Here is a 15,604-nt window from a genome sequence, read left to right as displayed (position 1 = left end):
GTGAAGCGTTTCCCAACCCAAGCCGTCAAACCTACATCATCAGAGAAGGAACGCCATTCCAGACCGGAAGTAACTTTTCAGACTTTGTATTAACTTGCACGGATTAATTTTTCACCAAAAGACTAGTAATATGCGCTAACAAAGTAAATAGGGTCAATTTTGATTTCAGTTGGACTTTAAATGTTTTAGTTCTATTCTACAAGCTAACCGTAACAATTAATATGTTCAGATTTTAATGACATTTATTTAGCTGCTGAAATAATAGACCATGTAAGCCTAATAATTTGTAAATGTCAAAGATAAATGTAAATCATGATAGTAGTTTCATTTTGAATAAAATAGAGCAACTGATTCTGTTTTTTCTTCAGTTTTATTCACAAATGAGAAGTTATGAAATGTATGACATATAATTAGAATAAAAAAATTTAACACATTAATACATTTTTAAGTCTTGAGATCACATGCAAAAGTTTGATCTACTCATGCAATCCAGTGATCCCAGCCTTCGCAACTGACACATTTAATCAAAAAAATATAATAATGACATTTACAACAAACCTGTATTTTTAAAATACAAAACAAAGTGAAAAATAAGTGTCTGCTTTGTCTGGTGTATATGTATCACAAGTCACCTTCTTTGGAAAATAATTAAAGTTATATTATGTATAGACAGTATATTGGTTATCAGATTCATTATTTACCATGGCCTTTTAATCATTAAGATCCTAAAGTACATTAACATGTTTTCATGCATGTGTGCAGTTTTGGAAATATAATAGGCTACATAACACAAGAAATCCAAGTCTACCCATATTAGAAGTGCTTCTGCAAACTAAGTTTACTGCTGCCTTCACCACAGGAGATTATAATTAATATTATTATGATAGCCTATCATACATTTCGGCAAACTTATAAAACGATACGCTTTAAAGACTCTCAAGGTAAAACATAGACATACAAAAATAGGCTATTAAACGCATTTGGCTCGTTTAGCGTATCCTCTGGCAAATCATTACTGGAATCATATCAAACATAGCTTTTGATCATATTAAACACACGACACGACAAAACACATTATAGCCTACTACATATAAACTATGGAGCTTACCCACATGGAAATAACCTATAAACATATGTTTTAATAGGTTTTGATATAGGTTTTTAATATATGTGACATATATAAAATTGGCCGTTTTCCTATATTATAGGTACATATATGCACGTATATATGTGTGCATATATGCACCTATATGTTCACCTATATGTTTACCTATATATTAGTAAAATTATTCAAATCCATAGCTACTAGGCAACATAAATAAAAGCCCAAAATGTAGAAATGTACATTATTTATTTACTTAAGAACAATCAAATAGTACAAGAACAAAAATAAGACAAAAAAACTGAACAGGAAAAAAAATAAAAAAATCTTTTTGATCTTCTCAGCTCCGTGAGCTTCGAATTTATGTGCCTATCTGAGCTAGGCATCATGTATGACAGTTGCCAAAGTGAGATATGAGCTACAAAATGACCAGATCCTGCCATGAGCTATATAGGAGACATATCTTGTATGTACATATAGGGCTTATATGTGGATATAAAGAAGCAATACAGGAGACCTATATGGCCTGTATCTGTATGCACCTCAATTTTGCCTATATGTGGCATATATGCAGCATATATACTATCATATATGCTGTATATATGCAGCATATATGTGCATATAAACTGCATATAGGTTTCATATATGCGCATATATCCTCATATAGGTTCTTTCCATGTGGGTACTTCATTTAATTCTGAAACGTGCACTAAAGGGCCCCTATTATGCTATTTTAAAGTTTCCTAATGTTGTTGTGGAGTCTCCTACAACATGTTTCATGCATCAAAGGTAAAAAAAAAACTGTTTAATTTCCTCATAATATACATTTGCACATCATCACACTTTCAATGACTCTCAAACGACTCGTCAAATGAATCAATCTCTCTAAATCCCGCCTTTCTGCGATATACTCTGCTCTGATTGGCCAGACAGCTCAGTCTGTTGTGATTGGCCTACCTTGTACAGCGCGCACGTCGAAAACAAAACCGCCCATTGCCATAACAACGTCAGCTGTCCCGAGGCTTCCTACACTGTAAACTAAACACAGTAACGAACAATTACGATTTGACCATATCAATGCGAGCGCGAGTCCGATGATGAAACACTGGAAGAAGAACTGTCCCGAACCTCCATCGCAAGACGACTCGAGCAGGACTCAGTGTTTCTCAGTGATACACTAACGTACTCAGTTTGAGGTACATTATATGAGATGTTCAAACTGTAATTCCTCACCATCAGCATTAACAATTGCATGTCCATCAACAAACCGATTATTTTACTTGTACTAATTTATTTACGAGTATTTTTCTAATATATTGCGGTGAACACGTGGAAACTGTATCAATAACAGTGATACGAGTGAATGATCTGATGTAACATAAGTTACATAAACGTTGGTAAATCAAATATTTCCTCAAAGTAGTGAGAAGACAGACAGTCTGCATTAATAGACACAGTTATAGGTAATAGTGGCCCACAACTGATTAGCAGAAGTATTTCAGAAAGACAGAAGTAACTTGAGTTAGCCAGTTAGCAGGAGACCTACACAATATAAAACTCAAAACTAGTATTTTTGAACACCATCTTTCAAGAGCAAGTGGTTTGTGAATCCTGTATTGAACTCCGAGATTTGAGAAGCAGTCTTCAGTGAAATAAAGGGAACACAGCAAAAGTTTAGGATTATACTGCTGTGATATCGTGGTAAAGATGAACTTTAACCACTGATTCTTCACACGCTCGTCCTTGGACAGTGAAAAAATAAACTGGCTTTACCTTCACATTGTAGAGCACAGCGTCTTCTCTCGACATGATGCTGTCCAGTATCCACAGGAATCAGCTGCACTGGTTTGAGGTTCAAGTTTTCCTGGTGTCTGCGCGCGCAATAAGTGGGCGGGCAATATGCTAATGTATCGTCTTGAAACGGCTTAAGAGTCGTTTGAAAAACAATTAATTTCATTGACTCAGAGTCGATTCTTACTTTTGAAAGACAATAACTTTATATACTGTGCACTTTCAGATTTAAAACTTTCCAGTGTCCAGTGTCAGCAGGGAATACTTTGACACAGCTGGAGAGACTTCTTCAACAGTAGCAGCTATGGAGAACTGCCCAACAGCAACAGGTAAATAGCCCAACAACAGCCCAACATTTCACACGTAACAAACTTCATTTTGTGAAATGCTTTCATGTTTTATTTGGACTTTCCATAGACATAATGATTTTTATACTGTATATTCTGTATATACCCTAAACCTACACATCACAGAAAACTTTTTTTTACATTTCCAAAAAAAAAAAAACATCACTTAGTATGATTATTAGTATGATATTTACATATTTGTGGGGACATTTTGTCCTCATAAAGTAAGGTTTACCAGGCCACACAGACATACACACACAGACACACAAACACACAGTAGAGGCTAAAAGTGATGTCAGTCCAGCCTACGAAGATTGACATATTTATTCAAATATTTTATATATATATATATATATATATATATATATATATATATATATATATATATATATGTGTGTGTGTGTGTATATATATATATATATATATATATATATATATATATATATATATATATATATATATATATAAATGCTAAGGATTTTGTTAGAATATTGCATAATTGTGCTTTGGAGTCAGTTGTTTTGCAATGAAACTTCAAATTGTGCTGACATAATTTTTAGGCAGACTGTCATACAAGGAAATTATGAGCACATGCAAAAACAAGAGAGAACCAATTATGTTGTAGTCAATGTATGCTTTTTCCTGTGAGATTTTGTTTTTTCATCGTAAACCTGTATAGCTGTAGTTTGCCTTTTTTGCCAAATAGTTTTGTCAGATAAATGCCTAAACCAAGTGCCTTAATATATATATATATATATATATATATATATATATATATATATATATATATATATATATATATATATATATATATATATTATAGCTTTGCATGATTAATTAGTTAATTAGTATTCAATTGCACCCTATGAAGTTAGTTTAATTTGGTTTCCTAATGTTGTTGTGGAGTATCCTACAACATGTTTACATGCATGTTGTATTTAATTTGGTTGTGGCATTTCATGTTTAATGTAAAATGTTTAAATAATAACCAGAAATATGTTTTGTTTTTTTTTTCAAATAAGCAAAAAGCAAGAAGAATAGCCTTTGTGCATTCTTCAGAAATACATGTCTGGCTGTGAAAAGTGAACGTGAAGGCAACAACGTGGCTCCTCTTCAGCCTGTGTCCTACACAGATTCAGTTGATCCCCATCCTGGTCCATCCGGCCTCGAGCCAACGGCTCTACGGGATCAAACTGATTCTCAGCCGGGTCCATCCATTGTCAAGCCAATGAACTGTAATGCAAATCCAGCTGATCCTGAGCCTGCTGAAGGTGAGTCTACTGTCATTTTAATTTTGTACTGTTTTTTCACACTTGTGTCTAGTGACTCTTAAGTGTGTGTATTTATCTATTCCCTTGCAGCATGTTAGTTAATTATGAAGTCATGAAAATGTTTATTCTTGGGGTCTAGCCTGAGTATTTGACATCTAATATCTGGTAGTCATTTCTAAATCCTCTATTTCTGTTTGAGGTTTTAGAAAAACAAACAGAAATAAAGTAGAAAGGCATCCATGCATTCTTAGAAAGAGCTAGTGCAAAGTGCCCGTGCAAAATCAGTTTTTGTGTGTGTTTTTAGTAATTGTTGATTTGGTGTGTTTGAGTGCTCATTGTTACAATTACACAGCAAAAGTTCAGTGACATTTTTATTTGTGCATGGTAGAAAGCAAATACTGATACTGACATAATGACACACAATAAATATGGAAAATTTAACTACACAGTTGAGGGAGCAGGCTACACAGTAAACTCAGAGAAAATGCTACGCTTGAGCAAACAGTTTGTGAATAGGCTACTACAAATGATGGCCGTGAATAAAATATAATATTCAGAAGTAAACAGTGTAGCTGACTTAATGTTTAGCTGACAGAGCTAAACATAACATCTAAACATATTTTCCTATTCTATTTTGCCACGAAAACATATTAGTAAATGACATTTTGATTTATGTCAAAACCTAGAGACTTCAAAAATCAAAATAAAATGCCATCTAAACATATTTTCCTATTCTATTTTGCCTGGAAACGAAAAATAGGCGTCGGTTCCATTTCTAGCATGCACGCGTTTTCGGCAAAGACGTGTCACGCAGGCAGTTTTCAAGCTCTAACCTGTTAAAGGATTAGTTCACTTTCAAAAAATGTTTTGCTGATAATTTACTCACCCCGATGCCATCCAAGATATCCATGTCTTTCTTTCTTCAGTCGAAAAGAAATGAAGGTTTTTGAGGAAAACATTCCAGGATTTTTCTTCATATAATGGACTTCAATGGCAACCAATGATTTGAAGGTTCAAATGTGCGTCTCAATGCAGCTTCAAAGTCTCTACACGATCCCAGTCGAGAAATAAGGGTCTTATCTAGCGAAACGATCTGTCATTTTCAAAAAAAAAAAAAAAAAAAAAAAAAAAAAAAATATATATATATATATATATATATATATATATATACTGTATATATATATATATATATATATATATATATATATATATATATATTTATACTTTTTAACCACAAATACCCGTCTTGTACCATCTCTGAGATGCGCCACGTATTGTCATCACATTGGAAAGGTCACGAAAAAAATTAAAATAATAATAATAATAAATTAAAACAAAGATGTGGGACGATTTTGAAGTTGGAGGAGAAAATGAGATGGAATTTTTCGCCCTTCCCTACCTTTTTGAACTGGAGTACACAGACAGATATCTTAGACAGATGACGTGACGCGTGACCTTTTCAACTTGATGACGCAATGCGTCGCACATCTCAGAGATGGTACATGGTACACAACGAGGATCCATCCATCCATCCATCCATCCATCTTCTCCCGCTTATCCGGGGCCGGGTCGCGGGGGCAGCAGTCTAAGCAGGGATGCCCAGACTTCCCTCTCCCTAGACACTTCCTCCAGCTCTTCCGGGGGGACACCGAGGCGTTCCCAGGCCAGCCGGGAGACATAGTCCCTCCAGCGTGTCCTAGGTCTTCCCCGGGGTCTCCTGCCGGTGGGACATGCCCGGAACACCTTCCCAGGAAGGCGTCCAGGAGGCATCCAGAAAAGATGCCCGAGCCACCTCAGCTGGCCCCTCTCGATGTGGAGGAGCAGCGGCTCTACTCTGAGCTCCTCCCGAGTGACCGAGCTTCTCACCCTATCTCTAAGGGATTGCCCAGCCACCCTGCGGAGAAAGCTCATTTCGGCCGCCTGTATCCGGGATCTTGTCCTTTCGGTCATGATCCACAGCTCATGACCATAGGTGAGAGTAGGAACGTAGATTGACCGGTAAATCGAGAGCTTCGCCTTGCGGCTCAGCTCCTTCTTCACCACGACAGACCGGTACAGCGACCGCATGACTGCAGAAGCTGCACCGATCCGTCTGTCAATCTCCCGTTCCATCCTTCCCTCACTTGTGAACAAGACCCCAAGATACTTAAACTCCTCCACTTGAGGCAGGAACTCTCCACCAACCTGAAGCGGGCAAACCACCCTTTTCCGACTGAGAACCATGGCCTCGGATTTGGAGGTGCTGATTCTCATCCCAGCCGCTTCACAATCGGCTGCAAACCGTCCCAGTGCATGCTGAAGGTCCTGGTCTGATGGGGCCAGCACGACAACATCATCCGCAAAGAGCAGAGATGAAATTGTGTGGTCCCCAAACCTGACCCCGTCCGGCCCCTGGCTGCGCCTAGAAATTTTGTCCATAAAAATTATGAACAGAACCGGCGACAAAGGGCAGCCCTGCCGGAGTCCAACATGCACCGGGAACAAGTCTGACTTACTGCCGGCAATGGGAACCAAGCTCCTGCTCCGGTCGTACAGGGACCGGGTAGCCCTTAGCAAAGGGCCCGAACCCCATACTCCCAGAGCACCCTCCACAAGATGCCGCGAGGGACACAGTCGAATGCCTTCTCCAAATCCACAAAACACATGTGGATTGGTTGGGCAAACTCCCATGAACCGGACGGTTTGCCAGAATCTCTTCGAGGCCGACCGATAGTCCTTCTCCATGGCCTCACCGAACTCCTCCCAGGCCCGAGTTTTTGCCTCCACAACCACCTGGGCTGCAGTCCTCTTGGCCCGCCGGTACCTGTCAGCTGCCTCAGGAGTCCCACAAGCCAGCCAGGCCCGATAGGACTCCTTCTTCAGCTTGACGGCATCCCTTACTTCCGGTGTCCACCACCGGGTTCGGGGATTGCCGCCTCGACAGGCACCGGAGACCTTACGGCCACAGCTCCGAGTGGCCGCGTTGACAATGGAGGTGGAGAACATGGTCCACTCGGACTCAATATCTCCAGACTCCCTCGGGATCTGGTCGAAGTACGTCATACCTCACAGTACGTTTGGGTCTGCCGAGTCTGTCCAGCTTCCTCCCCCGCCATCAGATCCAACTCACCACCAGGTGGTGATCAGTTGACAGCTCCGCCCCTCTCTTTACCCGAGTGTCCAAGACATACGGCCGGAGGTCAGATGAAACAACCACAAAGTCGATCATCGACCTCCGGCCTAGGGTGTCCTGGTGCCATGTGCACTGATAGACACCCTTATGCTTGAACATGGTGTTCGTTATGGACAAGCTGTAACTAGCACAGAAGTCCAATAACAGAACACCACTCGGGTTCAGATCAGGGGGGCCGTTCCTCCCAATCACGCCCCTCCAGGTGTCACCGTCGCTGCCCACGTGGGCGTTGAAGTCCCCCAGTAGAACGACGGAGCACTTTCCAGCACCCCTCCCAGAGACTCCAAGAAGGCCGGGTACTCTACACTGCCGTTTGGCCCGTAGGCACAAACGACAGTGAGAGACCTATCCCTGACCCGAAGGTGCAGGGAAGCGACCCTCTCGTTCACCGGGGTGAACTCCAACACATGGCGGCTGAGCTGGGGGGCTATAAGCAAACCCACACCAGCCCGCCGCCTCTCACCATGGGCAACTCCAGAGTGGTGAAGAGTCCATCCTCTCTCGAGGAGTGTGGTTCCAGAGCCCAAGCCGTGCGTGGAGGTGATCCCAACTATCTCTAGTCGGAATCTCTGAACCTCACGCACAATCTCAGGCTCCTTCCCCGCCAGAGAGGTAACGTGGAGGTGATCCCAACTATCTCTAGTCGGAATCTCTGAACCTCACGCACAATCTCAGGCTCCTTCCCCGCCAGAGAGGTAACGTTCCATGTCCCTAGAGCTAGATTCCGCGCCCAGGGATCGGGTTGTTTAGGCCCCCGCCTTTGACTGCCGCCCAATCCGCTTAGCACCGGCCCCTTACGGTCCCTCCTGCAGGTGGTGGTTAAAAAGTATATATATATATATATTTATTTTATTTTTTTTTAGAAAATGACCGATCGTTTTGCTAGATAAGACCCTTATTTCTCGACTGGGATCGTGTAGAGACTTTGAAGCTGCATTGATATCGGACATTTTAACCTTCAAACCGTTGGTTGCCATTGAAGTCCATTATATGAAGAAAAATCCTGGAATGTTTTCCTCAAAAACCTTAATTTATTTTCGACTGAAAAAAGAAAGACATGGATATCTTGGATGACATCGGGGTGAGTAAATTATCAGCAACATTTTTTTTGAAAGTGAACTAATCCTTTAACTTGGGAGCCGAAATAAAAACGGACACGCCACGCAGGCAGCCAGTGTGTCGCCGGCCTAAAGTAACAGCTGATGGGGATTTGCCATCACGATCGATAAGAGGTAACCTCGTTTAAGCCTGCATAACCTAGAGCTATCCTGTTGAATAGGCAGGGCAACTATTTAACATAGCATATTAAACATCACATAGTCACAGGCTAACTTCAGCGCATGACACAGTAATATATTAGCATTTACTACAAATGATGGCCGTGAAAGAGACGGTGAAGCGCACCAGAATTAAATATAATATTAAAGGTGCTCTAAGCGATGCTGGGTGACGTCACTTCTTGTTGACGTTTGAAGTATTGTCAAACAAAACGGAGGCTAGCTCGACCCTCCCTCCTCCTCATCCCGTCTCCTCCCCCTCCCTTCCGTGCTTCCTGAAACAGTCATGAACCATTTACCCTGTCCAGCAAAAACAGAGCCACCTGAATGTCGGATTGGAAGCCCTTCTGCCTGCGGAGTTCTCGCCACCTTTTGAACGCTTTTCCGATGTAAATTCAGGACTTTGCGCATTCCTTCTCCTTTTCCCTCTTCTTTGTTATTTGTTCATCGGAACGTCGTCTCTTTGGTCATGTGTCGGCCATAACAAAATTCTCAAGAATATACAATTTTAACGTTAGTCGTTGTTAGGACATCTCTCCTCTAGCTAACTTCCCTCTTCATGCTTCTCTCTCTTCCACTCCCCACATCCCCCTTCATGTGCACGTGCACTAACCCCCAACCCCAACCCCCACCCCCAAATCATACTTGTCAGTTATTGGCTGGAACACTGTTTGTTATGTTTCGTGGTCCAGGCTGGGCCAGTTTGTTTTTCTTGCCATTTGTGGAGCCTGGGCTATCTACAGAGACCGCGTTTTTTTACAGTGTGTTCAGGGGACAGGCAGCTAGCGGATAGTGATGAGATGTTTGCTGGATGTGACAAAAAAAGTTTTGGCCTAAAAAACGCGTGACACCGCTTAGAGCACCTTTAAGAAGTAAACAGCGTAGCTGACTTACAAATTCAGTTAACATCCACAGAGTGTTTGTTTATGTCAGTTTATTTTTAAACCACAACCCTCTTATGTCAGAATGTTTATTTTAAACCACAACCTTCTAAGTGCTTCTTTTACCAATATATTTAATGATATCTTTTGCATTTCTTATCCAAACACAACCCTCTTATGTCAGAATGTTTATTTTAAACCACAACCTTCTAAGTGCTTCTTTTACCAATATATTTAATGATATCTTTTGCATTTCTTATCCAAACAACTCCAAACTTGGCACTGCACTTACTCGTGACCATAGCAAGACACCTGTCAAGTTTGAAATCCATTGGACTAGTGGTTCGAGAGATATGTGAATAACAGACAGACAGACAGACAGACAGACGTTTCTGTAATTTTATAGATAGATAGATAGATAGATAGATAGATAGATAGATAGATAGATAGATAGATAGATGTGGCGGGCTGTAAAATGCACATCAACACAACACAAAAAGCACAACAAGGAGACTCCTCTTTGTCCACTGCCCGACACAGAATCAGCTGATCCTCAGCCAGAACCAGCCGTCCATGAGATAATGGTTCTGCAGGATCCCACTGATCTTCAGTTGGATCCATCTGTTCATGAGATAACGGCTCTGCAGTATCCGGCTGAAGATCCATCTATACATGAGCTAATGGCTTTCCAGGATCCGAGTGATCTTCAGTTGGATCCATCAGTCCATGAGCCAACAGATCTTACAGATCCTCCAGAAGATCAGCAGCCTGGTTCATCCGACCATCGAGATCCAGCTGCTTCAATGATAACATCTGTCATAGAACCATGTGTCATGGTGCATACAGGTCTGCAGGATCCAGCTGATCCTCTTCCAGGCCCATCTGGCCCTGAGCCAAGATTTCCAAAACGTACAGGTGCTGCTTCCAAGCGAAGACGTCTTAGAGATAAAAATTCGTTAAGAACAGCCTCTTGCCCGGGCCCATCTACCCGTGAGTCTTTTTCTATTTGTCAACCTTTGTGTAATGTAATGTGTCATGCTGATGAAGTTTTTACTTCTGATCTTAGGGTACGCTTACACGACAACGATATGCTTAAAACAGAGAAGTCTTTCCTTTGAGTTTTCCGTGTACAGACGACACCATTGTCAAAACGATCCCCATTCACACGAATCCGAGAAAACGACTAAAACGCTGTATTCTGCTGCCAGGCCATTAGATGGCGACGAAACACCCTAGACTGAACACGTAATACGCATGTGCATGACGTCATCGTCTTCAGAGATTCTTCAGAGCTTCAGAGATTTGCGCTTTTGTTGTTTACACGGAGACCATTTTCAAAAACGTGCACTTTGAAACCCGTTTTCAAATGTTTGCATTTTCAGGCGCCCAAAACGCAGTTCTCGTGTAAATGAACGGCCAAAACACATAAAAAGATTTACGTTTTTAGTTGAAAACTGTGTCGTGTAAACAGCCCCTAAGTATAATTTTTTTCTGATTCCCTACTTAAAGAAAGATGATTATAAAGAAACTGATTATCCTGCTGTTTTACTTTTCTCTTAACCATATTTAGTCTCCAGGTCATGTAAGACTATGAATCTCATATATTAACATGTTCTTTTGGTCAATTTTTGCAGTTCCGTTTTCTGAGGTTTATGAAGTGGGAGAGGAGATTGGACAAGGAGGCTTCGGCACCGTCTGCGAGGGGATTTCGAAATTTAGCCGCGAGCAGGTAAAATCAATCTTGCAGTATTCACCAAATGTACCTTATAGATCAGTGCTTTGACCAAAACATTTTTAAAGTCCCCCTGTAGTCAATAATTTTATCCCTTAAAACACACCTTTGATCACCAAAATTACATTTTTAAAAGTTTTTTCCTTAAAAAAAAAAAGTTTTATCCCTCAAAATAGCTTGAATGTAACTCTACACCCTTGCCTCATTTAGTATACACGGTTCTATGAGTATACAAATTAGCCCCGCCTCCACTCACTCACAGCAGCTCAGAGTTCCACTCGTTGACGATCACACATTGATCTGATTGGTTACAAGGTAGTTTGTGACGTCAGAAACACCAGCGATTTCAAACCGTGTTTTTGAGACGGTCTGTGTTTCACTGCAGTTTTAAAGAGAAAATACTCCGCAATGGTGCCGACTTATGAATTTGCACATGGTTTGTCTTAAAGCACATTAAAAACACCACATAGACATATAAACTACATTAAAAACTGAATTTTCACCACAGGGGGACTTTAAAATAAATTTAAATGGAACATCATTTACATTTATTAACATTTGTTATAATGCCAATATCTTTTTTTCAGGTCGCCATCAAATTTGTCCCTAAGAATACATCAGAGGACCGGTATATTTCAATTGTAAGTTGGCAAAATAATGCATATATTTAAATAAAAATAATATATCTTAAATACAAGTGCAATGTGATATTGAAAGTCATCTAACCTTTTGTTTGACTCTTTTCTCCAGCCTGGGTGTTCCAAGCCACTGCTAGCAGAAGTGGCTCTAAACCTGCTGCTCAATCAGCCTCCAGTAAGCCCCTACATTGTGCACATGCTGGACTGGTTTGAAGAGGAAGATGAGTACATCCTCATCCTAGAGTATCCGCAGCCCTGCAAAGACTTGCAGAGCTTGGTTGTCAGCAACATACTGCGAATGAATGAACCGATGGCACGTGACCTGATGTACCAAGCAGTGCTCGGAGCCAAACACTGTTTTGACAGAGGCGTCTTCCACCGTGACATGAAGTTAAATAACTTTCTGATCAACACCACGACGAACCAAGTCAAAATGATCGACTTTGGCAGTGGTGACCTCCTCAAATGTGATTACTTCGGTGAATTTACAGGTCAGTTGGCTTTTTGTGTTAGCATTGCAATTAGCCCCGATAGGGGCTTTTGCACCGGGTAGTTCTAGGAACTAGCCCCCAGGGTGGTTCCCCGAGAACTAATGGTTCCCTTAGGAACGTTTCCTGGTTGCATTTGGACAAGTTGACTTTTGTAAATTAAATATTTGCTTAACCTGAATATCTCTTGCTTTTAATGAACAGGAGCATGTCCCCCACCTGAGTACTACAAGATCTTAAAATATGAGGCAGGGCCAACAACAGTCTGGTCTCTGGGAGTTATGATGTACAGAGTGATGTGCAGACGTCAGCCCTTTGAAAGTATAGAAGAAATTAATAATGGTCCTCTGATGTTTAACTCCAGAATATCCAGAGGTGAGAGAACAATTACTATAACATTTTAAACACATGAAATATCAGTACAATCCTTTACGTAATACATGCAAGTTTCATACATGACCTGTGCTCTTGTGAAAACTTGTACAGAATGCCAGGATTTGATAAGGCACTGCCTGACTCGCGAACCAACCGAGAGAGCAACTATAGAGGAGATCTTACAGCATGAATGGTTTCAGCAGGGACCAATGTCATGAGTAGCTCAGGAGTCAGGTAGTGTAACTCAGGAGGGAAGGCAGATGATGAAATAAATCACTTTTGTGAAAGGCCAAGCAGTGCTGGTACAAGCTCTTTATATTTATTCATTAATCAGATGCTCCAAAGTGAGGAAAATCAGCACAAACCATTCAGCAGGGAGACTTCAGAGTGGCAATCTTAGCTTTAAAAAAGCAGCAAATGGGTGCTTCATAGAGAGAAGCAAATTACTAAGAAAGAGCAGAAGTAGTGCACAAACAAAGAAGCAGCAAATAGAGAAAAGTTGGAAGAGCTAATTTAGTGCACAAAGATAGGAAAAACATAGGGGTTTTCATACTGGGCATGTTTGCTCCAGTCCAAATCCGAGTTCAGTTGTTCCTGGATTGGACTGCTTTCATACACACTTGATTCTATAGAAACCCGATGCACAGCGCATGATAGAACACAAAACGCAGGTCAATATACAGTGTTTGTTTATATTAATTGAGACTTGCGTCTACTGTACGTCCCTTGTGTGAAGGTGGCTTTCTTGCAAACTGACTCTTTTTAGGAGAAAGTGGGTTGCACGATTACACTGCTGGCTCACTCTCGCTCACATCCAAGTCATCACCACTGTCATCCCCTACATGTGTACATGTGCGCTCCCCGGTCCGCGTGACAGCTTTCACGTTACCTTTCAGTGTTTTAGGCGAACCATGCTCTGTTTCATACTGAACTGCCAGTGTGAAAGCATCTTTAGTGCACAAAAAGAAGCCGCAAATTTGGTTCACAAAAAAAGAGCTCACAGTAAAGAATGAGCAGAAAATGTTGTGCACAAAACAGGAGAAAACTAAAGTAACCTTATGTTGTGAATATTACAAAATTTTTAACCCCTTACTAATTGTACTAACTGGCTGAGAGAGCTCAACGCGCTGCAACTGAAGAAAACACATTCAAATAGAATGCAAATAGAAATGCAAATAGAAATGCAAATAGAAAAATAAAAAAAATTCTATGCAAATAGAAAAACACCCGCAAATTAAGAAAACATCTTCATCAATTTCACAACACATGTGTGCTCCAAATACTCACTACTCGACCAAATACAGAAACGCTCTGCAAAAGTTCACAACACAACCAAATGCAGAAACGCGCTGCAAATAGCACAGACCACAACGGAAATGTTTCCAGGGGACCCCAATCAGTGACGAACCCGGCTGGGACGTGCTTATTGCTCAAAGTCTACTTTATTTTATTTTATTATTATTCACGAGTTCACACTTACATACAATTAGAGGGAGTAAAGTTTAATGCGTATTTGGCGTGCTGTCCGGGGGGAGGGGTCCGAGCTCAGAGTTCGGCCCACAGTAAGATTTTCTCACTGCGTCCACTGTGAGACCAAATGCTCGCTGGACGGTAGAGAGAAACCCTAATTGCTCGACCGGGGAGTTCTTATTGCGTTTCTGTGAGACCAAATGCTCGCTGGATGTAAAAGAGAAAACAGGAAAGAGAAAAAACGTGATTGTTTGACCGAGAGATTTTTCACAGCATCCGCTGGTAGACCAAATGCTTGCTGGACGGAAGATAGAAACCTAAGTGCTCCACCAGAGAGTTCTCACTGTGTCTGCTGTGAGACCAAAAGCTCACTGGGCGGAAAGAGAGAGACCCCAGGTGGATGACCTAGGGAGTTTTAATTAATGAGGGTTTGGTTGGCTTTTTTAATGTGGAACCGGTTGGTCCTGATATAGCTTTGGAAAGCATCTGAGGACCATCTCCCAAGAGCTTGGATCTGCTGTTGGGAGAGGCCTTTTTGGGCCGCTGAAGTTGCTGCCCCGATACGGAAAGAGTGACTTGAGAAATTCTTTGCTGGAATGCCTGACTGTTGGAGAACGGATTTGAGGTGTTTCTGGAACCAAAAGCATGTCACGGGTTTATTGGATTTGTCTATGAACAGGGGTTCCAGAGAAGAGTTAGCCTGAGAGCTTCTCCATTGCAGAAATGCCAGAATGGACTGATATGGTTGGATTGGCGATGAGAGGTTAAAAATGTAGATGAAATTACCTTTTTTGGTTTGGTCGGTGTTACTTTGCTTAAAGGGGTCATATAATGCCATTTTAATGTACAAGCTAATATTTTAATGTTTAATGTAAATGTCATATAATGTACAAGCTAATATGATTCTTTAGGGTCTAAATTAAAAGTTTGTAATATACTTTAATTAAAAATTCTCATTAGTATTGTAAGAAAACACTAATTTTACCTGGTCAAAAACAGCTCTGTTTTCAGCACGCCGTTTAAGTGCATGTGTCTTTAAATGATAATGAGCTTTGCTCAC

At 41.0% G+C, this 15,604-nt stretch overlaps 1 protein-coding gene across 3 annotated transcripts in view; it reads left to right on the top strand.

Moving 5' to 3' along the window:
• Positions 1 to 3,151: 3,151 nt before the first annotated feature.
• The window catches only part of LOC307146208 (serine/threonine-protein kinase pim-1-like), a 42,049-nt gene continuing 29,596 nt past the window's right edge, over positions 3,152 to 15,604 (top strand). Inside the window, exons 1-8 of one of the 3 annotated variants that reach the window (XM_079850085.1) lie at positions 3,152 to 3,222; positions 4,263 to 4,511; positions 10,688 to 10,831; positions 11,476 to 11,570; positions 12,161 to 12,214; positions 12,324 to 12,702; positions 12,904 to 13,074; positions 13,186 to 13,308. In XM_079850085.1, the coding sequence (XP_079706211.1) occupies positions 3,198 to 3,222; positions 4,263 to 4,511; positions 10,688 to 10,831; positions 11,476 to 11,570; positions 12,161 to 12,214; positions 12,324 to 12,702; positions 12,904 to 13,074; positions 13,186 to 13,292 (1,224 nt within the window). In that variant the 5' untranslated portion in view covers positions 3,152 to 3,197 and the 3' untranslated portion in view covers positions 13,293 to 13,308. Of the gene's footprint in view, positions 3,223 to 4,262; positions 4,512 to 10,687; positions 10,832 to 11,475; positions 11,571 to 12,160; positions 12,215 to 12,323; positions 12,703 to 12,903; positions 13,075 to 13,185; positions 13,449 to 15,604 lie in introns of those variants that run through there. The other 2 variants (XM_079850084.1, XM_079850086.1) reach the window with 2 other exon arrangements.

Source organism: Squalius cephalus, assembly GCF_949319135.1.
Source record: "Squalius cephalus genome assembly, chromosome: 18".
Taxonomy (NCBI): domain Eukaryota; kingdom Metazoa; phylum Chordata; class Actinopteri; order Cypriniformes; family Leuciscidae; genus Squalius; species Squalius cephalus.
This window is presented reverse-complemented; position numbering and strand designations above follow the sequence as displayed.